This window comes from Microtus oregoni, unplaced genomic scaffold, assembly GCF_018167655.1.
Source record: "Microtus oregoni isolate MIOR12 unplaced genomic scaffold, Mior012 000000F_ref0000247, whole genome shotgun sequence".
Classification (NCBI taxonomy): domain Eukaryota; kingdom Metazoa; phylum Chordata; class Mammalia; order Rodentia; family Cricetidae; genus Microtus; species Microtus oregoni.
In genome coordinates, this window is record NW_024543059.1 from 19,998,535 (window position 1) to 20,026,252 (window position 27,718).

Consider the following 27,718-nt stretch of genomic DNA (forward strand, 5'->3'; position numbering starts at 1 on the left):
TCTAACCAGACACCACCTCCTCAGTGTTCATTCAGTTATGAACCCAGTGATGAATGAGATTGTTGCTCTCATGGTACAGTCCCCTATTATCAGCATTGCCAGCTGGAAATGCACCATCTAGTCTATGAGCCTGTAACCTGTGTCAGAGATTCCACATTCACACAGTGTGATAGATAGCTGTGGACATGCAACTGTGGTGGGCCTAGAAATATGTCTGGAGCCAAATAGAGATGTAGCTTCTTTTTTTTTTTTTTTAGGAGAAAATCTGTACCCTGATCAAGACAGGAATGGCCAAAAGGGATAGGAAGTTTCCCTGAATTGCAGCAGCAGCAGCAGCAGCAGCAACAACAGCAGCCAAAATGCTGCCTCTATCATAAAGGCTCCTTGCATTCTTTGCTTCACATTTGCCTTCAGCCTGAAGAATCCCTTGGTTGCTTATTGCCCGTCGGTTGTCTTCTGCTTGACTCAGTGTCAGCCTTCATTTTTAGCCAATTTCTTAGAAATCTACCCTGTTTCTTAGACACAATTTGCCTTGACCTCAGCTATTTGCTTCTGCCTCGAGCAAGCGCATAGAACTCCTTCTCCATAACGAATACCTGCTCCTTCCCATCAGACTCACTCTCTTACCCTGTATCCACAATCAGCGGCCATCTCCATCACTGCATAAAAGTAACCGAAAGAACTGCACAAGTGCCCATGAGTCAAGTTCCTTTATTGAGAGGACAGTCACGCTCACAGTGAAGACAGCATCTCATCAGCACTCCACTGAGCACCAACGGCATGGGAGAGGTTGGGTACCAGCAGTGAAAATGAATATCCCACAGTAGGAGCCCATGCCATCATTTTCCTTCATGCCATTTTGGAAGAGGAGCATCGCCCTCATTGGGCAATCTGACAGTACCTTGATTTTGGACTGCACAAGGATAAATAAAGTTCTGCTCCTCTAAGTTAGCCAGTGTTAAGCATTTTGTTGCAGCAATATAAACGGACAGAAACACTTGGGTTGGTTGATTTGGGATGTCAAAACTTGAGTGGATTAAGAAGCATGGCATTGGAGAAGTAGGTTTGGAAATAGGTTTGTGTAAGCACCCTTTCAAGCTTGTGTGTGGCAGGCACCACTTCAGCAATCCTCTTCATCTGAGCACAATCCAGTGCCTATCCAGCTCTTCTCCAGAGGTGTTTTCTGTGACTTCTGATACGTGACGGCCAAAAAGCATCTCTTTCATGATATGGTCTTACAATAGCCGTACCCAGGGCTTCCCCGCTAGTGTGGCTGCCTCAGGACTCAGAGAGGTGATGTGCTAGATCACTATAAGGTCAAGCACCTATTCTTGTATTTTCAGCGTTCTGCTTTAAGAGTTGCATGATAAAGGTGCACAATGAAGAACTGTCCACTTCGCTCCATTGCAGAACTGGTGAGTTACAGGAGAGCTCGTGCAGATGAGATGAAATGAAAGTCATTCTTCTTCTCCACCAAGCTTTGCTGGTCCTAAACAATGAGGAAACATGAATATATTATGTTCAGTCTTTGCTTGTTCCATTTGAATTGGGTGGTGAAACATCGGGACACCAGTGTGTGTGTGTGTGTGTGTGTGTGTGTGTGTCCTTGGAGACAGGGACATGGTTAGGGAGTTGAGAACATTCGAGAATGCTGCTTGTTTGTCACTTGTCTGCCATCCTCAAACCAAAGTTGGACAAGTGGTCACCGGGAATGGGGCTTGGGTGGTTGGATAGACAGCTTCCTATATCAATCATCAGGTGAAAAGGAGGAAGACCTCCTTAATCTTGTTTTATCTGGAGCCCAGGTAAGCAATTACACCCCAGGAAAATAGTCTCCTACCTCCCACCCTCGGCTTCATGCTGCCGTGAGGATTTCACTCCGGGATGAGCCTTTGGCTTTGAGATGGGCAGTGGGTGGCAGGTCACCATTCATCATTGATCCCCTTATTTATCCACTCACTCATTCAGACAGTCATTAACCCAACCACTCCATGCTGTGCCTACTCTTCTTCCCATGTCAAGGTCTGTATTTGCTTCATGGCATCACTATGCGGTCTCTAAAACCCAGGTGTTGCCACTGTTACCGCCTTAAGAATGGGACTCCTTAAGGGGTTAATAGGTCACAGGGCTCCTCATTTATAGGTGTGAATAAGGACTTAAAGGGGGATTCAGGCAGCATCCCATTCTCTTGCCCTTCTGTGGCTTGTGGACACAGTACTCCTCCCCGATGGAGAACGCATAGATGCCACCTTAGAGTACCAACCTCACTAGGACATCCCGACAGTACTTTGATCTCAGACTACACAGCCTGTACAGGTAAGAGAAAATAAAATCCGCTTCCTCTAAGTTATCCAGTGTGAAGTATTTTGTTATAGCAACATAAAATGGACTGAAATACTTGGGTTGGTTGACTTAGGATGCCGAAACCTGATTACATTAAGAAATATTCAGGTAGCTGGTGATACATTTTACACCCAAGTCTTTAGTAAATACCAATCCCATTTCTCTTGTAGTAAAAAGGAAGCTTGGGCAGTTTTGTGTTTAAATGGAGTATTTGGCTTTCCCAGGTGTGATTAGTAAAGATTGTATACAAACAGGTGAATAGAATGTGTAACATCCACCCTTGGTGTGAAAAGGGGCCACCTAGCCTCCTGGGAGTTCATCGTAACAAAATGGTAGCATGAGGGAGGCTATATTCTTACCTGCTCTTTGGAAGCAGACACAAACCTCTCCGTTGCATGTCATCTCTCCAAGTTTCTTTTGCCTGTAGATTCCAACAGCATTTCTGTACCACTGTAGATCAGACCATCAGTTCTTATTCTCAAGTCTACAGCCCTGCATTCAGTCATGCTGCTGGTTTTCCTGGTTCTCCAGCTGGTGAGAGAGAAATCTATGTAGGTTTCTCAGTTACTGAAATAAAATACCCTGATAGCTAATCTTCATTATCACCTAAGCTGGAATTAGAATCACCTACAAGACACACCTCTTGGTTGTGACTGTAAGGCTGCTTCCGGAGAATTTTAACCGTGGAGGGAAGACGTACTTTTAAATGTGGGTGGTATCATCCCGTTGGCTGTGGTATGACCCAAAAGGAGAAAGTGTGCTGAGCACAAGCATTCATCTTTCTCTGCTTCTTGAGTGTGGGCAGAATGTGACCAGCTGCCTCACCCTCCTGCCACCCTGAGAGCCATTGTAGCTGCCATTCCAACCCTGCTGTGATGGACTAGACCTACAACCTGTGAACTCAATAAACCCCGTCCTCCTTAAATTGCTTCTTATTAAGTATCTCGTCCCAGCAATGAGTGAAGAGCTGGTGAGGAACCAGTCCCCATGATACGTGACTTTTCCCTGTCTCTCTGTCTTGTTCTTTGAGACAGCCCTGTCGAAAAGAATTGTACTATCCATTAGATCCAATATTTACGTTTGGTTAGAAACAAAAGGAGACCAGAAAATAAATCCTGACTTTTCCTGTTGGTTTCTTTCTTTTCTTTTTTATATTTCAATATCGAACTGTTATATGTTATTTATTTATTTATTTATTTAAGATTTCTGTCTCTTCCCCGCCTCCCATTTCCCTCCCCCTCCCCCAATCAAGTCCCCCTCCCTAGTCAGCCCAAAGAGCAATCAGGGTTCCCTGCCCTGTGGGAAGTCCAAGGACCACCCACCTCCATCCAGGTCTAGTAAGGTGAGCATCCAAACTGCCTAGGCTCCCCCAAAACCAGTACGTGCAGTAGGATCAAAAACCATTGCCATTGTTCTTGAGTTCTCAGTAGTCCTCACTGTTTGCTATGTTCAGCGAGTCCGGTTTTATCCCAGGCTTTTTCAGACCCAGGCCAGCTGGCCTTGGTGAGTTCCCGATAGAACATCCCCATTGTCTCAGTGTGTGGGTGCACCCCTCGGGGTCCTGAGTTCCTTGCTCGTGCTCTCTCTCCTTCTGCTCCTGATTTGGACCTTGAGATTTCTGTCCGGTGCTCCAATGTGGGTCTCTGTCTCTGTCTCCTGTCATATGGAGCAGCACGCCACGCTTCCTGCAAGCTCGAATCCAATGTGCATGCTCAGTGACTGAGGTTCTTCCAGAGAGAAGTCCGTGAAGCTGGCTCGCACCCTGATCGTTCCCCCAAATTTGATTAAACATAAATCCGTCCCTCTCCCCTGGGAAAATCCATAGGCTTATATGGGGAGAAGACTTTTTATTCCAATGTTAGACTTTGAAGTCTGAGAACAAAAGCTGTGCCCCAGAATACAAGGCTTGTTTCTTTCCAGAGAGCTGGCCCAGATTTCAAAGAGAGATCAAAACAGGTGAGAACTCCCCATCCCTGCTGCTAGCTTCCCAGACTCTGGGGACCCAAGGTCAGAAGAATGAAGGACCCGACAACAAATACCAGATAACTGATTGGCTTTAATGTAAAAAAAGTTGGAGGCACAGGATTCTCGGGGAGGGGGAGGGAGGGACAAAGTTTCTGAGCTCACCTGCGTATAATCCGTATAATCCAGAGTCAGAGTTACGCTATTACCTTTCCCTCGCTCCGTCCTTCACTACCTGCCTAGAAACGTCGGAGAGCAGTTTGGGGAGGTGTCAGGCAGTGTTCCACATCCGGATCAGGTCTTTTTCATTGCTGTAACACAATATGTGACAAATCTACTTAAGGAAGGACAGGATTATAGATTAGTGCTGCCCTTGACTTTGGCCAGAGAAGCTTCAGTCTATGATAGTTGGCGGTTGATGCAGAGGCTCGTGCCTGGTCAGCATAAGTGACCATTGAATAGTCTTCTCTAAGTGGGACATCCACATCAACCCCTTCTGCCCCGCAAGGCTCAGGGAACGTCACAGAAGGAGGGGCGGTAAGAATGTAAGAGACTGGGGATGTGCTCTAACTCAGTCCTTTGACCATGACATGCCCTTGAACTCATGAACTCACTGTAGCCATGGCTGCCTGCACAAGGCTTGAATAAGATCAAGCCAATGAGATCCATCAATAACCTCACAGGCAGCACTAGTTGGATTCCAGTGGATTATTTAAACATTGATACCGTGGATAAATCTGAGTGGGCATGACAGTGCGAGGGGGGCATAGTCAGGGTGAAAGGGACATGGTCGAGGGAGAGGGACATGGGGTGCCTGAAGGGAAAGGGAGGGGAGTTGGTGGAGTATGTGTTTATGTGTGAAACCGTCCAAAAATAAACAAAAGATATGCTAGTTTTCCTTTTTAAAAAAGTGGAAGGGGGGATAGTCAGGAAACTGAAAGAGCAGGCATCTATGCTTTCATTTCTGTTTTTGATTGTGGTTGAGGTGCGACTAGCTATTTGGAGATCCTGTCTTGACTTCCTCACAATGATGAATTGCAACCTGGAATTTTAAGATGAAGTAAACCATTCTGCCTCCTCCAAACAAAAAGCAAGCAAGCAAGGGAGGGAGGGAGAGTTTAGGGTGTGTTTATTTTGACTCACAGTTGGAGGTCTGTGACATGATTGTGGGGGCACAAAGTGGCAAGTCACATTGAGTCCCTAGTTAGAAAAAAATTCTCCGCCTTCCACTCAGATATCATGCACCCCAAAAGACCCTATTGGCCCAAACCCACAACCAGAGCACATAGACTTTTCCACCTCCCTGGTAAGGACAGACCCGGACAGGTTAGTGTTCTGATTTGCTTTCTGTTGCTGTGATAAATACCATGAATAAAGGCAATTTAGGGAAAGACAGGGATTAATCCTACAACTCCCAGGTCACAGTTCATCATTGAGGGAAGTCAGGGCAGGAGCTCAAGTAGGAACTAAAGCAGAAATCATGTAGGAGCCCTGCCTGCTAGCATGTTCCCTGGGCTCCGCTACCTGGCCTTTTGTTTTCAATAGTCCTTTTTTTATTGAAAATAAAATGTTCATGTGAAATACTCTGATCATGCTTTCCACTCCCCCAGCTACTCCTAGATTCCCTCCATCTTCCCACCCTCCCAACTCCAGGCTTCCATCTCTCTCTATAGCAAACAAACAAAAACAAAAAAATAAAGACAATGAAAAAGCATGAGAAAAACATACACAGAGAAACACACACACACACACACACACACACACACACACAAATCAAAGCCCATAAAAACACAAAATCAGAAGCCATAATGCACATGCAAAAGACAAGCTATCTACGCAAATACCCCTGAGTTGGTTTTACATTGACCATCTACTGCTAGGCTTGACCCATACCTGCCCTTAAGGGTGGTTGATATATTCAGTGAGAAAATGAAGTTTTTCTTTGCAAACAGTTGTCAATTGTAGACACCTTCTTAACTAGGGATAGGAACTCATGTTCATTCTCCTGTCTCAGTGCTGGGACTCTACCCCAACCTGGCTTGAGCTTGTGCTGGCTCCTTGCATTACTGTACTCGCTGTGAGTTCATTGGTGCATCAACTGTGTTGTGTCTAGAAGACCCTGTTTCCTTGGTGTCAAATCTGCCTCCTGTTTTGCATAGCTCCCTGAGCCCCAAAAGGAGGGGTTAGATGAAGACGTACCATTTAGGACAGAGTGTTCCAAAGTCTCTCACTTTCTACACAATGTCTAATTGTGGGTCTCTGTGTTAATTCCAACTGTAAGAGGAAGCTTCTCTGATGATGTCTGAGCAGCGCACTGATCTATGAGTATAGCATAATGTTGTTAGGAGTCGTTTTATTGCTATATTTCTTTAATAGAACTATAGAATTTGGTTAACCCCTAGACCCGTAACCTATCTAATCTCAGGTTCTTGGCCACATGAGCAGTGTCAAGCATGTATTCCATCTCATAGAGTGGACCTTAGATACAATCAGAGAGTGGTTGGTTGGTTACTTGTACAACATCTGTGCCACTATCATGCAGTCAGGCCACCATTGTAGATTCCAGGGTTTGTAGCTGGGTTGGTGGTTGCCTTTCTTCTCTAGTAGCATTCAAAGTACCTTCCAATACCCTGAACATTAGTCAGTTAGGAGCTAGTTCAACTTCTCCATGTTCAATGAGATTTGTAAGTAACAGGGCCTTGCCATCAGTTTGTGGAGAGCAACCAATAGACTTAGAAATAGCCTGAGTTGTTTGGGGGTTGACATGGGCCCCCTTTGGCCAATGACTCAACTGTAACATAACCCATATCTGGCACTGGATGTTTTTACTTGTTGGCAAAAGACGTCTATTTGGGGCATTGTCACCTCTGTTATTTGGTAACTCCGTTTACATTTCTTTCATATCTATTTTAAGACTCTTCTACAGTAGTACGTTTCCTTACTACTAACTTTCCTTACTATAAACAGCCCAGAACTCCCTGCCTAAAGATAGTACCACTCACAATAGACTGGGCCCTCCTACATCAGTTATTAAGAAAATGTCTGTACAGACATGACCTCAATCCATCTGACCAACATACCCCCATCCCTGCAAACGGAGACTCCCTTAGGTAACTCTGGACCGTGTCAAGTTGACAGCTGAAGGTGTTGGATTCAAGGGTCTTCAGCCTCTAAAATAAACAAGCAAGACAGCATGTCTCCATGGACTTGCATTTTCTTTTTTCCACACAACCTCTCCTATTTCTTGAACTAACCAGTCCCTTCAAATCACCCATTGTGGGCACCTTAGTTTCCATGTTGTGCCGGAAACCACACTGTTTTGCTCTGCATCGGTTCTGACTTTTAAAAGCGCTGCCTTGAAATATTAATCTTAACCCCGCTGCTTATTGGCACTTGCTCACACTTTTCCGCCATGCTAACTGCCTCGTCTGTCTTTCCTTTCCTGTCTCACCTGCTTATATTAACTTATAACCCACTCCACCCTGACATTTCCTCTCCAACCTGCAATGGAAACGAACCTGGAAAGCTCATTTTAAAAAATCTACCGTGTGTCATATGTTTTAAGGGAAAATTTATTGTGTTTCCCTTGACATTCTAAACATACAAGACAACCAAACAAAACCTATACAAATATAGCGATCATAAAGAACATTACTGTACTTAGGTCTATATACCTTCCTAAAATGTGAACACCTTATCTTCCACCATTATTTTTAAATGCCACCTATATTTCTAGCTTTTTTAAGGTTTGTTTTTATTTATTTATGTTTTTTTGTGTGTGTGCATGTGTGTGTGATGTGGGAGTGGGGTGGCTTGTGGTCATGCACAGAAACCAGGGAGGGTATTGGGTCCCCTAAATCTGGAGTTGTAGATCATTGTGAGGTGCCCACCATGGATGCTGGGAACCAAATCCAGGTTCTTTGAAAGATCAGCAAATTCTCTTAACCACTAGATCATCTTCTACATTTCTTAAGAATATAAATACAGTTTTCTTTTTGAAAAATAACTTCCTGTTATTTTAATTATGTGTATGTGTGGGGGGGGGAGTATGTGTAGGGGGCCAATGGTGGTACAGAAGTTGTGGAAGTAACCCACCAATGTCTGATTCGACTTAAGGCCCATCTCATGAGAAAGAACCCATACCTAATCCTGCTTTGGTAACCAAGAATTAGAGACTAGATAGTCCAGATGTTCTGCTATACTCACAGAGCAGTGCCTTATCCAGTCATTATCAGAGAGACTTCCCATGGCAGTGGATGGAAACAGATGCAGAGATCCACAGCCAGACATTCTGTGGCGAGAGAATCTACACTGGAGGTCTTCACCAATCCCTTCTCCTAGGGCCCAGGGAATCCCATAGAAGAGGAGGTGGAAAGATTGTAAGAGTCAAAGGGGATAGAAGATACCAGGATAACAAGTCCTCTGAATCAACTAAGCAAGGTGCACATGAGTTCACAGAGACTGAAGCAGCAAGCACAGGTCTACATGGGTTTAACCAAGTTCTCTGCTTATATGTTATAGCTATCAGCTTAGTATTTTATGGGACTCCGGACTATGAGAACCAGTGGGTCTGTGATTCTTGCCTGCTCTTGAGGACTCTTTTCCTCCTTTTGGCTGGCTGTGTCTAGTTACAATAGGACAATTATTACTTTACCTTATCTTATTTTGTCCTGTTTGGTTGTTATCTCTTAGAAGTCTGTTCTTTTTTAATGAGAGACAGAAACAGAATGGATCCAGAGGGTGGAAGGAAGGGAGGAACTGGAGGGAGCAGACGAAGGAGAATCTATAATCAGGATATGCTGCATGAGAAAAGAATCTATTTTCAATAAAAGAAAACAGTAAAGAAACCAAACTAGCCAAACTAAGGGAGCAGTGGAGAGCAAATCAACAAGAAGCATTTCTCCAGCCTACAGTCCACAATCTCAAAGAATCTAGACAACAAAGAAGACCTTAAAAGAGATATGCATAGATCTGCCTAGGAAGGAGAAAAAGACAAGCTCTCCTTGTAAATTGGGACTGTGGGAGCAAGGGGCTGTGTGGAAGGGGAAACGGGAAGGAGGAAGAGGAGTGGGGAAAACGTATAGCTCAATTAAAAACAATAAATAGTTAAATTAAATTAAAGAAGAATTATTCCCCAATGGAATTCCTCTTTTCTAGTTCCTGCCTTCAGGTTCCTACCCTGCTTGAGTTCCTGTAACCTATAAGCTGGAATATTCGCCCACCTCAAAACAAACAAGCAAACAAAAATGTATAGTGCCTGAATGGTGCTCATTGTATTTAATGGACATTTGTGTAGCTGTTTCCTCTGAATTGAAATATTCCTTCATGGAATAGGGAGGGCAGAGGCGCACACACATCTGAGAAAGTCATCGAAGTGATAAAATCAGCAAGCAGCAGAGAAGGCTCTTTGGAGGAGTTGCCCTCACGTTGCGTAAGGAGCTCTAGCGATGCCACTATGAGTTGTTACCTGTGCTGGCACGAGCTTGCTAGTCACACCGATTCCTGAGTCACCGTGCTCCTTATTAAATAATCATTCACTCATAATCCTAGAAGTAGCTATTGTCTTAGCATGCCAGACTCGGTTTGACTTGTGTCTTCAGCCTGTCAGCTGTGTCCAATCTGGGGCAAGGAGGAGCTCATTCCTGTTTTCCCAGGAAAAGTCACACGGTCCTAAGGCCAGCTAGAGCCCTCAGGCTAGAAAAGCTTGAACTGAGGTAGTGCCCAGTGTCCCTCCTTTAAAACACCTGACAAATTTCTTCTTAGAATTCAGTTCTGAATCTTTGTCTAGGTTTGTGTGTGTCCACTGGTGTTCATTTTCTCTTCTGGTGTTTCTATGTATCTGTATGTTTTCCCAAGGCAGTTTGCCTAATTTACTCCTTCCTGGTACTTGGGCAGATAGAAATGAGCTTCACTAGTTTTTAAAAATCAAGCAGAGTTAGTAGAAGAAATAAAATACCAATTTATATTAACCACCTCTCATTAAAATTAATAAAAGATTAAACATACCTCTTTATAGCCAAACTTCTGTGTTCATCCTAATTACCTATAGCAGAGTTCAAATTAAGTTTCTTTCTGAATATCATTGCGAAATTATGTCTTTCACAAACTCATCACGTTTCAATTAACCACAATTATTATATCCTTTTGGATGCTCAAATTGTAGCTTGGGTAGTGAGAAAACTCTAAGCAGGCTCATTTGTCCTTTTGGCACCTTTGTGTGTCTCTGGCATCTGTAACACCTGGGTTTTCCAGAGACAGAGCAAGAGTGAGTGAGAGAGAGAGAGAAAGAGAGAGAGAGTCAGACAGACAGACAGAGAGACAAAGAGAGACAGAGACAGAGAAAGAGAGGAGAGCCATGAATATAGACAAGGAAGTACTACTGCTGATAGACTTAGACCAAGAAGACTGGCTCCGAGTCTGCCCGTTACCGTATCCTAACACCGTTATCATATTTACGCCACTGCCCTTGATTGCCTTTGCAGCAGGACGTCTTATTGATCATGAAGACTTTTCAATGCAGGGATGTAACAAATGACTGCCCCTTAGCTGTTTCATAGTTTTAGCCCTGGATTAAGTCAGCTTTGCTACTGCTCTTCACAGAAGGCTGATGACTGCAGACCCTCACACTTGAGGCCTGTGTTCCCCTACCTTCCTGTGGTCCCAAACCAAAGTACCCAAGTTCAATTCTCAGGCCACATGGTATGTTGGCCACCTGGGAAGGGTAGGCCTTTTGTGCTCCAGAGGAGATCTGGATGGTGGCGTGTTGGCTTTGTGTCTTCCGAGAGGGCTTGGCTTTGCTCTCGACAAAGTGTTTCCTTCAGTGTTTGGGGTTCCATCTGGAGACCCTTCTTCTCCCCTTCAACTGTGCCTTTGTATCAGCAATTACATGTCTGTCTTTGTAATTCTTCCTTGCTGACACCCCTTCCCCCTCCCCCAATGAATGGTAAAAATAGGAAGAAATGCCACCTCTGGAAATTCTCTTCCCTAGGTCTTGGGGAGGGCGGGTGTTCTCTGGCTACACATGCCCCTGCAGCTGCATCTCTGTTAGTCAATTTATCTCCGCAGATTCTGCTTTCACATAGTTTTGGTGAGTGGTTCTAAGGGCTGCTCCCCCAGGCTTGCTGGGATCTTTGCTCAGGAGATCTGAAAATGTCCCGGATATGCTGCAGTCTTTGCCCATTTCTTTCCCATCAACAGGTTGAGGGAGTCACCACCTTGGGGCCTGATCACCATCCATTCCTGAAGAGGGCTTTGGATCAGAAAGTGGAAGACACAGACTAGAAAGTAGATAGCATGGTCGTGTCAGATCTGCTAAGACCCCGAAGAGGACTGGGACAGCTGTTCAGTTTGCACTCACCCCACTAAGTGGGGGTAGGGTAAGGGAGGGATGTGGTGGTCCCAGAGTTCTATTAACCAAGACAATTGGGTCCAGGTATGATGAAATGTGTACAGTATCCTTTGCATCAGGGAATGTTTCGATGTTGTTTGCATAATGCAAGCTAATTCCTAAGTGTTTGAATGTAAAACCTTCCATTTATGGGCTAGGTGTGTGGAAGGTATTTAACACAAAATAACACTTTGATCTGACCAGTATGTTGTTTCATATCTTTCCAGCTCTTGTGTTGATTCCCATCTTTAAGGTGGGTAAACTGAGGATTACATAAGTCAGTTATCTTATGTCAAATTATAGTCAAATCTAGTACATGGTAGATTGCAATTCTAATTCATGACTCTTGATTGTAGAACCCACGGTCTTGTGTATGCTATAGGTGGGCAGTGACACCATTCAGAATCCTTGGGTCACTTGCCTTACCAACATTTCCCCAGTCATACATTGCTTTTTAACGATTTTTTTTAAAAAGTAGTTGAGGATTAAAACTGCTGTTTTTTTCCTAGACCTGGTAAGATGTGCATATAATCTAAACTACCCAGGATGCTGAGGCGACGGATTGCCTGCTTCAGGCCTGCTTTGCTATGGAGTTTAAGGTCAGCTTGGGCAACTTAGTGAGACACTGTGTCAAAAGAATAAAGAGCCAGGTACATAGTTGAAACAACATGAGGAAACAGAAGGAAAATTTAATTTTGCTAGTCTTGTAAGACATAGACTCCTTCAATCTCTCCATGTTATAAAAATGACTCAATAAACATTGTACAGTAAAGCATGGTATTTATCTTTAGTGTTTGTGTCTCCAGCTACTTTCTCAGGTTAGAGGCACCAGCAGGGGATTAGTGGTGCAAAGGGAGGGAGCAATTTGATGACCCAGGTAGCCGGTGGCTGATCAGAATTTGTGTGCCTTCATTCGCGGCGGGGGGGGGGGGGGGGGGGGGACAGCAACTTGTGAGGGAGCCTTTCCCATAAGACTTCAACAGAGCATTCTCTTTAAGGAAGTCAGCCAGCACGATGGCTCAGCAGGCACTTGCTGCCGAGCCGAAATTTGATCCTCTGAACTCCTGTGCTGAAAGAGGAGAACTGATTTCTGCAAGCTGTGCTTTGTTACATGTGCTATGGCACACACACACACACACACACGCACACGCGCGTGCACACACATACACACTCATCAATCAATAAATATATAGAGAATTTTGCCACCTGTGTGGGGGAATAATTACATCTCATATCCATTTGATTAGTTGTGAGAACGTTATATTTTCCTATGTGCACCAGAGTTTGCATTTTCTGTCCATCGTTCTGGGTGGATCTTGCCTGTGTCTCCTGGCAGTATTAGGGTTTTATTTACCGATTTGAAAGAGTGCATTCTGTGCTCATTTAATAACATCCTCCGTCTGCCTTGCTGCTTCAACAACTTTTTCCAATTTGTCATTTGATTGTTTCGAGTCACATATCCTGAGGTAGAGCATTTAGCAGTTTTAATGGTGTCGGAGTAAAATCTGTCTAGCGTTTCCTTGGTAATTACTTGCACAGTGTTTTTTTAAACTTAGAATGCCTTTTCTTTACCAGAGAGCCATTAATTTTTTAAAAAACGGTTCATCTATGTGTGGTTCCTTAATCCATCTGTTTTTATTGTTTTGGTTTGAGGCTGTGATCATGGTGAGGCCATGGTTTGAGCTCATCAATTTTCCCAGCTATTTGATAAATAACATTTCCTTCTCCATTTTTAAAAAATTGTTGTTGCTAGGTTTCTTTTCTTAAGCTGGGATAAATGCTGGAGTCTAGTTCAGGGTGGTCGCTCTAGCCTGTCCATCAAGGGGCTGGTTCCCAAGCTAGTAATATTCAATTCCATTTACTGCTGCTGATAGTCTAATATCTAGAAGGATAAGCCCACTGATTAATTGTTCCAATTTTCCTTTTTAAAAACATTTTTTAACTTTGAGAATTATAACTCGTGGGCTGGAGAGAGAGGTTGTTAACCAAAAGGCTTACTTACAAGCATGAAGACAGACCCAAGTTCAGATCCCCAGTCTGGGTATGGCAGCCCACCTGCCCCCAAATGCGGAGACAGGTGGATCATGTATGTGTGTGTAGGTACCAAGTTCATGACCTCTCTTTTGGGACAGGTGAAATTTGCCATGAAAACTTTCATTTGTTTCAGCCTCTCAAAGTTATGTGACCTTTCTTAAATAGCATATCCATAATCTAGAAAAACTCCCATTTACTTTTACATTCCTTTTCTACTTTTCAGGTTTGTTTTCTCTCTTTGCCTTTGCATATCTTCTAGAGTGATCCAAGTTCTTCATTTTGCAGACAAGAGACCTCAGGCTCTAAGTACCGGTGAATTACCCAGACCACAGCCAGTGAGAGTGAGCAGTGGGACATTCTGAATCAGGAATCCCTGACTCCGAAGCCCACAAGGCTATCTTACATTTTTCCTAAATTTTATTTTCTCCACTTTGTTAGTGTCTTGGTTTCTTTTCTCATTGCTGTGATGAAACACACCAAATAACAACCGATGAAAAAGGAGGCCATGAAGTTGAAGGAAAGTGGGGAAAGATAAGTGGGAAGGTTTGGAGAGAGGAAAGGGAATAGTGAAACGGAATTCAGATAAAACTTTCAGGAGAACAACTTGACTGGGAATGGGCTTGTTTTAGCTTCTGGTTCAAGGTAGAGTCCATCCTGATGGAGAGTCAAGGCGGCACTAGCTCCAGGTAGCTGGTCACATTGCACCACATTCAGGAAAGAGAATGGGAAGAACGCAAGCTCGGAACCAGCTTCTCTTCTCTATTTTATTCAGGCACGCAACCCCTGCCAAGAAAGTTGCCCACCTCACTCTTAAGATGGATCTCCCTACGTCAGTTCACATAGTTAAGATATCCCCTCACAGGTGTGCAGAGGACCATCTCCCAGAGGATTCTAGACTCCATCAAAACGACAACAGTAATCGGCAACACTAGGTACATCATCTCTTTTTAATTCTTTGCACTTAAGATTTTGAAAATTGTTACATTTATTTAGTATGCATGTGTGCTTGTACACAGGGGTACAGGTGAGTCTCATGGTATGTAAAGGTCAGAGGACAATTTGTGGGAGCTGTTTCTGTCTTTCCGCTATGTGTGCCCTGAAGATCAAGTGCTTTTACCTGTTGCACCATCTCTTGGCCCCTGAATTTGAGATTTTTCTTAAAGATCACCCTAAGAACATAGATCAAATTCGTGAATACTATAACTTCTGTTGTTCCTCAAAGTTCTTGTTATGTAACTCAGGTTGGCCTGGGACTCACTATGTAACACAAACTGGCATTGAACATGAAGCTCCTGTTTCCCTAACAATAGGAGTGCTTGGGGCTACCAAGTAATGGAATCTATGTTGAGATGGAGGCTTGCTCTGTAGCCCATGCTGGCCTCATCCTTGCCATCTTCCTGCGTCTGCCTCCCCACAGGGTTACAGGTGTATGCCACAGAGCCCAGCAGTAAAACAAAAGCTTTGACAGCCTCCTTGGAATCTAAAGATTTTCCTTCCTTTAGATAGGCTTCATGTAGCCTTGGTTGGCCCAAAATGTACTATGTAGCTGAGAAGGAACTTAACTTCTAATTGTCCTGCTCTCACCCCCAAGTGCTGGGATAACAGCTGTGAACCAGCACACATGATGTTTGTGGTCCTAGGGATGGAGTCCGGGCTCTGGGTGCCTAGGCAACCACTCTATCAATGGAAAGCCATCCCAATCCTCCTCTTTCTTCAACGCCTCCATTTCCCACAAATCATGCCAACATCATTTAGAATCATAGACAAATAAACTATTGTGTTTATTTCTAGTAATCTCAAGAAAGCAAGAAAAGTATTTATTCTAATATTTTTTCAATATTTCAAAACCTAATTTGGTATGTTTAGCTGGAACTGTCACAATCATTTTGAACATGTCTTTGCTATTCATGAGGCTTTTGTCTTTTACATATTGTTCCCTCAGAGATGATCTTTTGGCTTTCCAATAACAGTACAGAAGGGGGTCTTTTTCTGCAGCTCTTCATTAAATTGTTTCACTGTGTACCGTCTTCTTCACAAACTGACATTTCAGTCGGAAATGTTTTCTCCCCAGTACCACTTAGACTGTGCTCTGTGGGTGCATCTATTCTTACGATGTCTTGCCAGCTCATTGGGCTCATTTTTATCCTACATAGTCGCATTTGTATTTTTCTCTGGATGCTTGTAGAATTTTTTAGAAGTATCTTTTATATGCAAACAAATTTTCATGATTATGTCTGTGCATTTTTTATTTAGCATTTTTTTTGTCTAAAATGTGGTGCAAAAATGTGGTCTACTTTTTTTTTTTTAAATCAACCTCAAATTTGCCTTCTGTTTATTTGTCCAAAGAGGCCGATGTAGTTAGAATGTGAAACAGTCCCCATAGGCTTATGTTTTTGAACACAGCCTTTAGCTGGTGGTACTGAGTGGGCAGGTTTGGGAGTTTTATGAGGTAGAGCCTCCCGAGAGGAAGTGGGCCACTGGGACAAGCCTTAGATTTCCTGTCCACTCTCTACTTCCTGATTACAGACGCAATGTGTGCAGTCATACCCTGGTGCAGCAGCCATGCCCTTCCTGCCATGAGAGAATGTAGAATCTCTCACAATATGCCAAAGTCGGCCCCATAAACGGCTCCTTATCAGGAACTTGGTCATGACAAGAAGCAAAAGCATCTACAGAAAGTTCCAGCTATTCTTGCCCCCAGGGATTTGAGTCTTCCTAGATCAAGAGACAGTCCTAAAAACTGAAATGAGAACAGCTACAGGATCCCCTGTCTCAGTCATCCAACTATTTACCTGACAACCAGTCTAGGGTATCCACTTCTGATCGAAGAATAAATGTTGATCAAAGTCAGTATTACTGTTTTAGACCACCAAGTTAGAAGTTGGCTTCCTAGATGACATTAGATAACAACTACAATGTTGTCCACACTATCCATATGAACATCTTTGTATTTAATTTGCATCTCAGGACTTAATCTGCAATTACCTTTCCCTTCACCCAGTCCCATAATGCATTGCTGGGAGCCACAACTGCACAGGTAGACCCAGCAAGATGAGAGTGTAGGGTGCATGGTGGGTCCAGGGGGGATCTTTCAGACTTTCTGGTGGAGAAACCAGCCTGGATCCCCACAGAGTCACTTCCCTTCTTCCTTATCCTTGCTCTCCTGTTAGGGATAACTTCCTCAGGAATCTGACATGCTGGATTCCGCATCTTGACTCTCGGCCCCTTGATGTCCTGGCAGTCTTTTGGAATGCTCACGGGTATTTGAACAGATATCAGAAAAGAAACATCCAAGGTGGCTATTGTGATCTGAAGTTTAGCATCCTTCCTCTCGTTCTGTAGTTCAGATGTGCGGCTGAAACAACAATTGGGCACAAAGACAAAAGCAGGTGGACTCTACCCTCAAGTGCCGGGCTATGTCATTAGTGGCCTGGCGATTTCCCTGCAGGATGCCAGTGAGCTGACACCATCAGAATGAAAACACCCAGCACCTCCTTTGAAGGTGGTGCTTTTTTTCCCCTGAAGCTCAAAATCAGAAACAAACATGAATATCATACTAAAATACAATATTGGTTTCTTTTGAACTGACTTTAGGCTGATTTTTCTCAAACCATGATGTATATGCACATATTCTTTTTATATTAAGAATTAAATAGCCTATTTGGATAAACAAATTCTACTTATTTTCAAACCAACAGAAGACCCTGAGGGGAGATCCTGAAATCACAAGCATGGCTGAGTATATTTTTATTCCTTTTTTTTTTTTTACCTCAAAACTAATCTGCCATGAACATAGCACATTTCTCAGAACCCTACTTATCCTCTGTTAATTTTCCAGTTTCCCCCCATACTCTCTCATGCCTTCTCATTTTCCACCTGGATTTCAGAGTCACGTGGCTGCAAATCGTATCTACATGGATGTTTATCCTTTTGATTCTTTGTTGAGCTTCAGGACATATTCAAGTTAAGAGAGACGACTTACAATATGAATCTCAGAATATAGTGGGTAGCTAGTGGAGGATATGGTAGACAGGCATCTATCTACCAAGCAAACTGGAAAATGGCTTGGTGGAAGAGAAAGATGGTAAGGAATATGAGCAAATTTTACCTCAGCGCAGACATAGCTTTCAAGCTGAAGAAGTTGTATCCTTGGTAACAATAATAATAATTTTTTATATATTATACTAATAAGATCAATATAGAATATTTATTGAATTTATTATTGTATATTCATTATATTTTATTCATGTATTGTATATATTTCCCATCTTCTACAGGGTAAGCACCTCAGCACTTCTTTTTCCACTCCAGTGACAATCAGAAATCACTCTATGCATTTGCTTTCCAACCTCGTATTTGCTGTGAACAAAATTGGAGTTGGCAAAAGATGACTAGTGTGAATTATCTGAACCACAGTTTCTCATTGTGTTGCATTACATTGAGGCAGCTTGATATGAAATCTTGCCACAGCCCAGTGACAGTGACAGTGGAAGATTGTCACTGTGTGTGTGTACGCGCGTGTGTGTCTATACATGTAAGCTATTTCTCCTCTATGGTGGGAGAGACAAGCTCTACCAATCCTGACCACACCGTATTTGCCTATCACAAATTAATATTTTAGGACTTCCTTTGAGGTCAATTTGTCTTCTCATGTCAGGAAATAGTCTTCTGGATTTCCTGGGTCAGACTTCAAAATTATGTAGCTCTCCAGTGTCCAGAACACTGCCAGTAGTCAACCAAATAAGACTCTGAGAGTCAAGGTCTTACCAGCAATGTTTTCTTCTAACTACGAAGAGCTACCTTGCCCAGAAAAGTGATTGACAATCCAAACTAAATGCAAGGTCTTGGTGGGCAGCCACTACCGACCCATCCCTAAACTCATTACTCAATGCTAGGGGGGTAGGTAGACCAAAAAGACCCCAGCTGGACACTGGAATGTTTCTGATTTCTCTGTGACAATATTAAGGCCGTCTTGTCGAGGAGGTCTCTGTGGGCTTTAGACTCAGCTTGTCTTGCTCTTCAAGTCCTGGTGGACTATTTCTAAAGCTGGTAAGCGGGAGTAACACTGGCGTCAGGAGAGCTCAGCCCCCTAGTCTGCTTCTTCCTCTCTCATTTCTCTTCATTTTGGGTATCGCTATCAGTTCCTGCTGGAGCATGAAGGTTCACTCCCTGCCAACTGCTCTGAAGACCACAGGGCCACTTGTTGCTCTTTCTTTGTAGTAAGGGGCTCAGTAGATCCCAATCTCCGTGGATGTGGGATGGAGAAGGGGGCAGCCATCACAACTTGATAAGCTTTTGGGAGCTGTGCAGACCCAATGGTGGTTAGTTTGCTGCCTCTGCTTTTGTGTATCGGGGATGGCAAAATGGAAGCACTTGGTGATCGCAAGCCGACCCCATCACCCACCCCCTCAACCCACCGCCGCCAGTTGCCGCTCATCAAGGAACTTCCTGAGTGAGGAAGGATTCTGTAAGGCCAGAGTGCCACGAAGCAACAAGGGCAAGAAGCTGAACATACTGAAGAAAGCTAGCATTGTGTGACCAGAGGTGGTAGAAGGAGGACAACCAGGCGGTAAGGATTTCAATCATGGCATAATAGGTTCAGACAGGAGCCCAGGGACGATCAAACTATTGAATTAGTGGCCCCGAAGGAATTGAAATTTCCCTACCAATCTCATGGGGGGATGACAAGGTGCCAGTCACAGGAGGAACTTGTCTACCAGGAAGATAGTCCACATGGTTATGACAACTTGTCAGACTCCCTCGCAGGAGACAGAAACAAAGACGATGATGGGTTAATGATGGGCAGGACTATACCTTGGCCAGGACCACTTGGTGATGTGTACCTTTTCATACCCTAAAGCTAAAGTGTATGCAGAACACTGGACAGATCCAGTTGTAACTCTCCCCGATGTATCCACATTGAATGAGTCTCCCTTCTCTGCTTTTGACTGTTACTTGCCCCTTTAATTGGCGTAGTGAGGACAGGTGGCTGAGCCTGCCCTCTTAGGTCTGCCAGAGCCCCAGCTTTTTTGACCCTAACAACTCTGGATGCAATACCACTGGTGGAGAACAGGGCAGCCAGTGATGCCAGGGAGCAATTTGGGCAGAAGGTACCCAGACAAGGGGAAGCACTTTGAAAACCACACCAAGACTAGGTGAGGTCATGTCTGGAAGACAGGCGGATGAAGCAATTTATATTTAAATGGTAAAGCAAACACCACACCCCCACTGTGCCATGGTCTATTCTTACTCAGTTTCTCTGGAAGAACATAGAAATTATGGCGGCGCTAATTGCTGTGTACTTTTGAATGAGAACCTTGGCATTGGGATATAGACTCCAGGGAGAAGTGAGTCCCTTTATGGAAAAGATTAGTAGGACAAAGTTTTCCAAATGTATTTGGCCTTTCAGTTGCTAAAGTGGACAATGCTAGATATTTCCTGTTCCTGACCACTTTCCCCTCTGCTTCCAAACGCTGTTGCTGGAACCCGTGGATCCTATCAGAAGTGTCTTTTGGACCAAAGTCCTAGGGAACGCTGTGGGTAAGGTCTAATGACAACTGGGCTCTGCTGCCTGTAGACCTTCAGGTCAGGGCCAGGGAGGGCCATATAGTCAGGAGATGGGTGGGGACAGGACAGGCTTGTGGCTCACTGCTTCCTGAATTCCGCCCTCAAGCAGCTGGAGCACTAAACAAGGCCCTCTGCTGGGGTCCTTGTGACCTGCAGTCAGCTGTACTCCGTGGCTTAGGGGAGATCATCAGTCAGTGAGACTCCCTTAAGATCTAACTTCCCTTATCGGCGCTTCTGTTTCTCTCCCATTTTCAGGGAGTGGGCTATTTAGACACGGTCAATAGCCACCACCGAGTGCAGGAGCTAAGGCAAGCCGACGGAAGAAGCCCCTGGCAGCTTCGACCTCTGGCATTTTCCGGAGCCCCGGAGTGCAATAACTGTGCCCAGAAATCCCGGAACCAAGCCAAATACAACACCAGTACCCGGGATTCTCTCTTTATGGAGGCAGCTTCTCCTCTCCCGCCTTAGCATTCCGGTACCTAGCATTAGGTACTGGCACTAGAAGTAGGGTTCCTGGGCACCCCCACTTCTGCGTCCCATTGCTAACCACCTTACCGACCACCCAGTTTACTTCCTGGAGCCCGGGGCCGCACAGTGCCTCCTAGTGGCCGGATGCACCTTCCCGGCTCAGCTTTCCACCCTACCAGGACTCCCCGATTCTGCAATTTCTCGGGGGCAGCTAGACCCCTGACCATGACCATCAGTCAACCCTCAGCGTCCCAAACAGGTCCCCTCGTTCCTCCCAGGGGCGAACCCGGAGCCAGTAGCAGCGCAGCCCTCGGCTCAAGGCGACGACCAGGCCGTGGCCCGGGTTTGGGGAGCTAGGGGTGAAGGCAGGCGAGGCCGGCGGGCCAGGGGGAGACGGTGAAGGCAACGGCGGGCGTCTGAGGGAGGCGAAGCGGCGGCAGCGGCGGGCGGCGCGAGGAGTCCCTGTGATTGGCACAGCCCGAGCTGGAGGAGGCGGCGAGGGGAGGGCGGAGGAGGAGGAGGAGAAGGAGGAGGAGAAAGGGGGCGAGCGCGGCGGCGGCGGCGGCGAGGAGCAGAGCCTTCAACCTCTCCAGCCGCGGTAGGACGGGGGCGGCCGCCGCGGGTCCGGGGCGGGGACAGCACGCAGCCTCGCGGCGCGCACCCCCGCCCGGCAACGGCCACGACACCCGGGGCGAGCGGGAAAGCGGCGGCGGCGGCAGCGGCGGAGGGGGAAGGATGCAAGGGAAGAAGCCGGGAGGCTCGTCGGGCGGCGGCCGGAGCGGCGAGCTGCAGGGGGACGAGGCGCAGAGAAACAAGAAGAAAAAAAAGAAGGTGTCTTGCTTCTCCAACATCAAGATCTTCCTGGTATCTGAGTGCGCCTTGATGTTGGCGCAGGGAACGGTGGGCGCCTACCTGGTGAGTCCGGGTGCCAACTCTGCTACGGACCCCCTTCCCTGCCGGCGCTTCTCCGGCTTGCCGACTGGCACCGGGAGGGGGCTCGCCGGAGCCGGGGGCAGGCGGGCATGACCTCGGCCGGGCGCGGAGGTTGGCGACTGGTGCAGAGGCGGCCGCCGGGGGAGCTGCCGGCCCCGAGCCCGGAGCGGGCGGGACCGTGGATGCCGGCAGCAGCTCGTGCGCCTGGCAGGGGCTGGGGGCCGGGGCGGAGGGGTGCCCGAGAGGAGACGCCGCGGGCAGGTGGGCATGAAACTGTTTCTTCTCCCGTCTTGAAAACGGAGCCAGATGGCGAGTTCAGGGAACCTCTTCGGAGACTAGAAAGGCATCGCGGTTCAGGTGACCTGCACATGGGAGGAAAAGCCAGTTAGCATCCTGCGTCCTCTACTCTCCGTTTCATCCGCCGGGAGAACGAATCATTATGCATCATTTTTCCCCAGGCTCTTTCTCCATCCACCAATTGCCGGGGAAATTTAACAGCTTAGAGTAAAAGACGCCGGAGTGTGGCCCTGATCTGAGTGGTTGCTGCGGGGGCGACTAGTTAGTCCCACCCAGATCCCAATAGCCATCTTTCAATGTGGGGATAAAGTTACAGTACCTGGAGAGCAGCTGTGAGTTTGTGTAGTTCTAGCTTGATTCCCTGCCATGGTCGCTCTCGGCCACACGGGCAGTGGATCTCTGCATACAATATGTATCTATTTTATTTGCCTCTAGGAAGGGATTATTGATGCTCAAAAGGCCCATGGACGCCTACTAGACCCAAAGAATCCGCTTGTAATGACTCAGCACTGTCAAGTTCCTACTTTGTTGCTTTCTCCCGCAGTGCTCAGGTGGTCCGCACTTGAGGAGCAGACAGTGTGCTTCCAGACCGCTCCTGTCTTAAACAGGAAAAGATGTCTCGGAGTGGAGAGTGTTAAATCTTTACGTGGCTATTGACCTGAAACTGGAATCAGATGTCATAGATTTGAAGTGTTAGTAAGCACGGTTATTGGAGATGGCATCGGACAAGATTTCGAAAGCTGTTGGAGAACCACATCCAGTGATAGAGCCATGTGTATCCTGATGTTATCATGAAGCCCTCATTCCTGGCCCTGGGTTAAAGTTAAGGAGGGCCAGACGCTGAATACCCAGTACCACGAACAATTTCCCAAGGCTCCTACAGGCTAAGGTGAAGTGGAGCAGTGCTTGGTGAAAGTTAGTTATGTGGTGACTGGGGATGGGGGTATGGGACCTCTCGGGCTTCAGTCCTGTTCCTGGGGAGACAATCAAATGCATTTCTGTTGCTACTCCCTAGATAAACAACTTTTAAACCTCCATCCCTGTCTTGTGCATGTATGTTGTCACTGAACCCTGGGGCCAAAAGTGTTCCTTTTTTTTTTAAGTCATTTTGTCTATGGTTCGAATACTATGCTGCAAACTTGGGAATTTGCTTGATGAGAATGAAGGCGTTTGGAGGGCAGCTTCTTTAGGGGTGATTTGACTGGTAAAATACTTAGAAAGGTGCGTGCGTTATTAGAGGCAAGCGTGCATTGTTACTGATAGCTGTGAGTCTGTAGCATATGCAAACTATGTTCTGTCCAACTAGGTCTTCATGTAAACGAAGGCAATGAGTCTGTCAGCAGCTGGCTCTTGTTTAACAGTTCCTTCGCCTCAAACCAGTTTTGCTTTAAGAGTACGGTCCTCACATGTGGCAAACAGCAGGGTTGTACTTCTCTTCCCAGGAATGATGAATGCCTGAGCTTAGGAGTTTTCGCGTGCAGTGACTTAAGGGTTTTAGAAGGAAGAGAAGCTGAGCCTCAAGCAGATGGGCAGCCTTGTTCTTTTTGGAAAGTTAAAGAGCTAGTGCTTCTAGCAGGGGAACGTCCCCAAGCAGAGCTGGCCCTGGGAGGTGAGGGGTTACCATGAATCTCAGGATGAGGAAAAGGCAGGAGGCAATCAGTCCACCTGCGCATGGCATCTGGACACTCCTGTCCCTGATGGAAAGTCCTGTGGTGGGGGGGAGGAGTGTAAAGGGTAACGAACCAACAGGTGCCTTGCATAAAACAAGATGGAGGCCCAGGAGAGGACGGGCCTAGGAAATTGAATTAATTTTGATCAGTAGCAGGGCAAGCATAAGGTTCTCAGGGCCTTACTCTGCCCCACTGCCCTTGATGTCCTTGTAATATATGCACCTCATCTGAAGACTAGGTAGCTTGCAGGGACCGACCCAGTCAGCCTGCTACTAGGCTTCAATCTCCTGGGTCACCTAAGAGGTTTCTCTTCCTCTGTCGTTTTGGACAGGTTGGGAAAGTTGTGGTTTTCTTTCAACCACAGAAGCTCTCTCTCTCTCCCTGGATATTTTGGGAAATCACTTATTACAGGAGGGTCGAGGGGACGGCAGATTTTCTTACTTTTAAAATGTCCTGCGTCTTTCGCAGGAAGCCTGAGACCCTGTGTCTGTAGATGAACACAGGTGATCCATGTGCAAGGGGTGTGTGTAGATGTGGTCTTTTCAGGGGGAACAGCATGCTCTACTGAGAAAGTATTTTCAGGTACAATGCCGGCCCTGCTTCCTTATCCATGAGGAGAATGACTGCAAGCTGGAGGAGGTCAGTGACATCCTTTCCTGTTGGATTTTCTAAAGTCCACGCAGCTACCTTGTCTTTTTTTTTCATCTCCTTGGGTGCCTTTTTGTGTTTAAGTATTAGGAAGGGCCATTTCCTTTTTCTCTTACATCCTGAAAAGACAGATTTCTCATTGTCCTTAGTGTGTCCTCAGCGACATTGGTGTAGGTGTAGGTTTCCCAACGGCAGAAGTGAGGCAGGAAGTGGCCTGCGATTTGAGAAGCTGCTCTGAAAAGTAGGACTCCTGTGTGCCTGTCCTGGGGTTGGGGGTGGGGTGTTAGGGAGGGATAAGAAAGAGAGGGAGAGGAAAGGGATGGAGAGAGAACAAGAGGGAGAGGGGGGAGAAAAGGAGAGGAGGAGAAAAGAAGAGGAGGAGATGGAGAAAAGGAAGAGAGATTGAGAGATTGAGATTTTGTTTGATTGGCTTCTCTTAAGAATCTCCCTGTCCAGGACACTCAAAGAATTGTATATAACAAGCCATGCTACTCTGGGAACCTGCAACTTTTTGCTTGGGTCTTGGAGCCTTCCAGGAAGTGAAGAAAGACTGGGATTGTGACATCCTTGGTAGATTTTTTCAGGACAATAGAGAAAAGATAATCCAGGTGCCACCCAGCTTAGCCAGGGACTCTGAAATCAATACTTAGAATATTGTTGTACTGCAGCTGTTTGCTTTGTTGGCTATGATATATATATATATATATATATATATATGATATGAGATATATCATCTATCTATCTATCTATCTATCTATCTATCTATCCATCCTGTCTAAGAAGAGGCCCACTGAGTTTAATGGTCATTGTGCCTTAACTATTTGTCCAAGACAGGGCCATGTGTATTTCTGGTACCTGAGTGTTTGCTTCCAGTGGCTCCCATCTATATTGCCCTGTTTGCAGGGATATAACTGCTGTGGAAGGTTTGGGCTATTGAAAGGCCACCCAGGCATGTGGAAACCGACTGGAGAGAAAGCCATTTATATAGATATATCTGTGCATTGTGGAGGCTTACTGAGATGTGGGGAGCCAGGTAACCCTGCAGAAACGTGTGTGTGTGTGTGTGTGTGTGTGTGTGTGTTGTGGCATTGCTGAGGACTTGAGGAGATAAGGATGCAGACAGGAAATTAAAACTTCTGACACCTTAGGTGATTGCAAATGAAGCTCATGACAGATGCTCTTGAATTGCTTTAGGATGCACATGGAATAAAGGCCAGTGGGAGTCTCTTGAATTGGGTCTTCAGGGACTCCGTGAAGCTGAGGCGGGCCTTTTCCTGTTTAGAGTTATGCAGAAGTGTGTCTGGGGGTGTGGTTACAGGGTAGTGACATAGATGACCCAGTGTGGCTAATGAGGCGTTGTCTCTCTGCTTTATAATCACTTATTTTTAGGCCAGAGAACGTTCAGCAGGTTTATAATCAGCTGCCATGGTTGATATTTTCCTTTTTTCTCTGAAGAAGCATTTTTTTGAAGATAGGTTCTTGCATAGCTAGTCTAGAAGCTGACGGCTAAAAAAACGTTTTTAAAGTCCTTGTCAAATTAGTAGGATGACTAAGGTAACTGTATTTTACTTAATCGAATTATTTTATACACTTGTGCTTACTCATAATGACAAATTCCATGCTATTTGCATACTTACTAAATAGCCTCAAGTAATAAAAATTTCTCTATTTTTTTCCTTATAGCTTTGTTTAAAATGTTTTACTAACTCTCTTAAGAAAAAAGTATATTTCTGAAAATTCTCTTCAACCATGTTTGTGTCTTTACATACCTTTGCTTCTTTGGGGTGTATCTGAGGAGGGGTGCATGTGCTTTAACAATAGAGGAATCTAACTGGATTTCTTGTACAGTGAGCAAGGTTTCTTTCCTGGGTTTTGTTAACCCCGCCCCTGCCCCCATTCAGTTGTCATACCTTCTACAGAGGGTCCAGAGTTCAGGCTGTGTGATGCTGCTTTGCCGAGCAGGTGGGTACTCTGACATTCTGGCTCCGCCTGCCAGCAGCTGGGAGGGCATCTTTCTGAGGCAGGCTGCAGGAGGTTCCTTCTGTATGGTCCATGGACCACTGGGCAGGTAGAGTTCCTGCAGGAAGCTCTTTGGATTTGTTTTGCAGATCTGATGGCAGACTTGGGGGCTCTATTTTGATCAGGGTCTTGCTCCCCTAGCAGCGCGGCCAGGGTATGGGTCAGTGTACTGCTGCCAGAACAATGTAGACAGAGTCTCATTTGATGCGCCACCTCTCTCTAGAGCGACTCCCAGCCTCCACATCCGTTTAAAGGGCACACGTTTCACAGGCTATGTCAGTTGACAAGCACACACCTATAAAAAAGAGCCATGACATTGACCTTCTCTTTGCGCCTACTTTTCATAAGTACTCGTGTCCTGTGCATGGTTGCACGCTCTGAATTATTTACATACAAATCTGGATAATTCTGAATGACATATACTTCCTTTTTTTGGGAAAATATTGCAATCAGGTTTTGTAGGGTTTTTTTTTTTTTCCTGTGGTATTGGGAATTGAACCCAGGACTTGCACATGATAGGCAAGTACTCTATCACTGAGCTACACTCCCAATTCCTTAATGGTAAACTCGATTGAGTGTCTTCATATGGGTTTAGACTCTAGGCTCTCTCAAGATGACTTTGGCTCTCTTTGATTGCCTCTTTGGAAATGCTGGGGGTAGCTTGTGCCCCAGAAAGATATTTTTGCTTCCTGCTCTTATTTATTTTGTTTTTCTTTTCCTTTCTACTTCTTTATCTACAGAAGGGTAATTTTTGACCTTGATTCATAGGATAAGTGAATCTGACGTATTTCAAAGACACGCATCTTTAAGGCAGCCATGGGAGAGGCTACTTGCCAGTGGTTAAAACTCCCATGAAGCTATTAAAGTCGAAGGTGGAGAATAGCACGTGTCTGACTGGAGTGGCAATTGGATGACATTTCTGTGGCCTGTCCCTTTCCATCTCTCTGACCATTAGGCCAGTGACTTAACCTCTCTCTTCTGTGTGTGTGTGTGTGTGTGTGTGTGTTTGTCCTTTGAAAATGAGGATAACTGTGATCCCTGGGATACTGTGAGGGTTTCTGCTCCAGGACCTGTAAAGCATTTGGATTCCACCTGGCATGTAGTAAGTACCCAGTACATATTAGCCCTTATTATCAACACACCTGCACACATTTCCTGAAGGAATAATGATGTTGTAACCCCAATCACTGAATAATAATAAAATGATTTCAGTCGGGCCCTGGCTTTGGTTTAGTGAGCTGCAGACCTAGGAAGCTTATATTTCTGAATAAGCACCTGTCTGGGAGGGGAAAAATGGTTTGAAAGTATGAAGTAAGTTAAGTCGTGGCTGCTAATTCTTTTATTTGCTTATTGTAACAATTCATATTAAAGAGTCTAAAAATGAGGTGCG

General features: G+C 45.4%; 1 protein-coding gene and 1 long non-coding RNA gene across 4 annotated transcripts in view; one reads left to right on the forward strand and one right to left on the reverse strand.

Moving 5' to 3' along the window:
• Positions 1 to 704: 704 nt before the first annotated feature.
• On the reverse strand, positions 705 to 22,017 carry LOC121447099. 2 transcript variants are annotated; one of them, XR_005974166.1, is made up of 4 exons: positions 21,674 to 22,017; positions 4,471 to 4,616; positions 2,703 to 2,874; positions 705 to 1,489 (listed from the first exon to the last, which is right to left on the reverse strand). It is a non-coding gene; the product is annotated as an uncharacterized LOC121447099 (long non-coding RNA). The 2 variants fall into 2 exon arrangements; XR_005974165.1 differs by lacking the exon at positions 4,471 to 4,616.
• Positions 21,317 to 27,718, forward strand: part of Slco3a1 (solute carrier organic anion transporter family member 3A1) — a 279,076-nt gene continuing 272,674 nt past the window's right edge. The window contains exon 1 of one of the 2 annotated variants that reach the window (XM_041650131.1): positions 21,317 to 21,676. In XM_041650131.1, coding sequence (XP_041506065.1) covers positions 21,497 to 21,676 — 180 coding nt within the window. In that variant the 5' untranslated portion in view covers positions 21,317 to 21,496. The remainder of the gene's footprint in view (positions 21,677 to 27,718) is intronic. The other variant, XM_041650139.1, reaches the window with a different exon arrangement.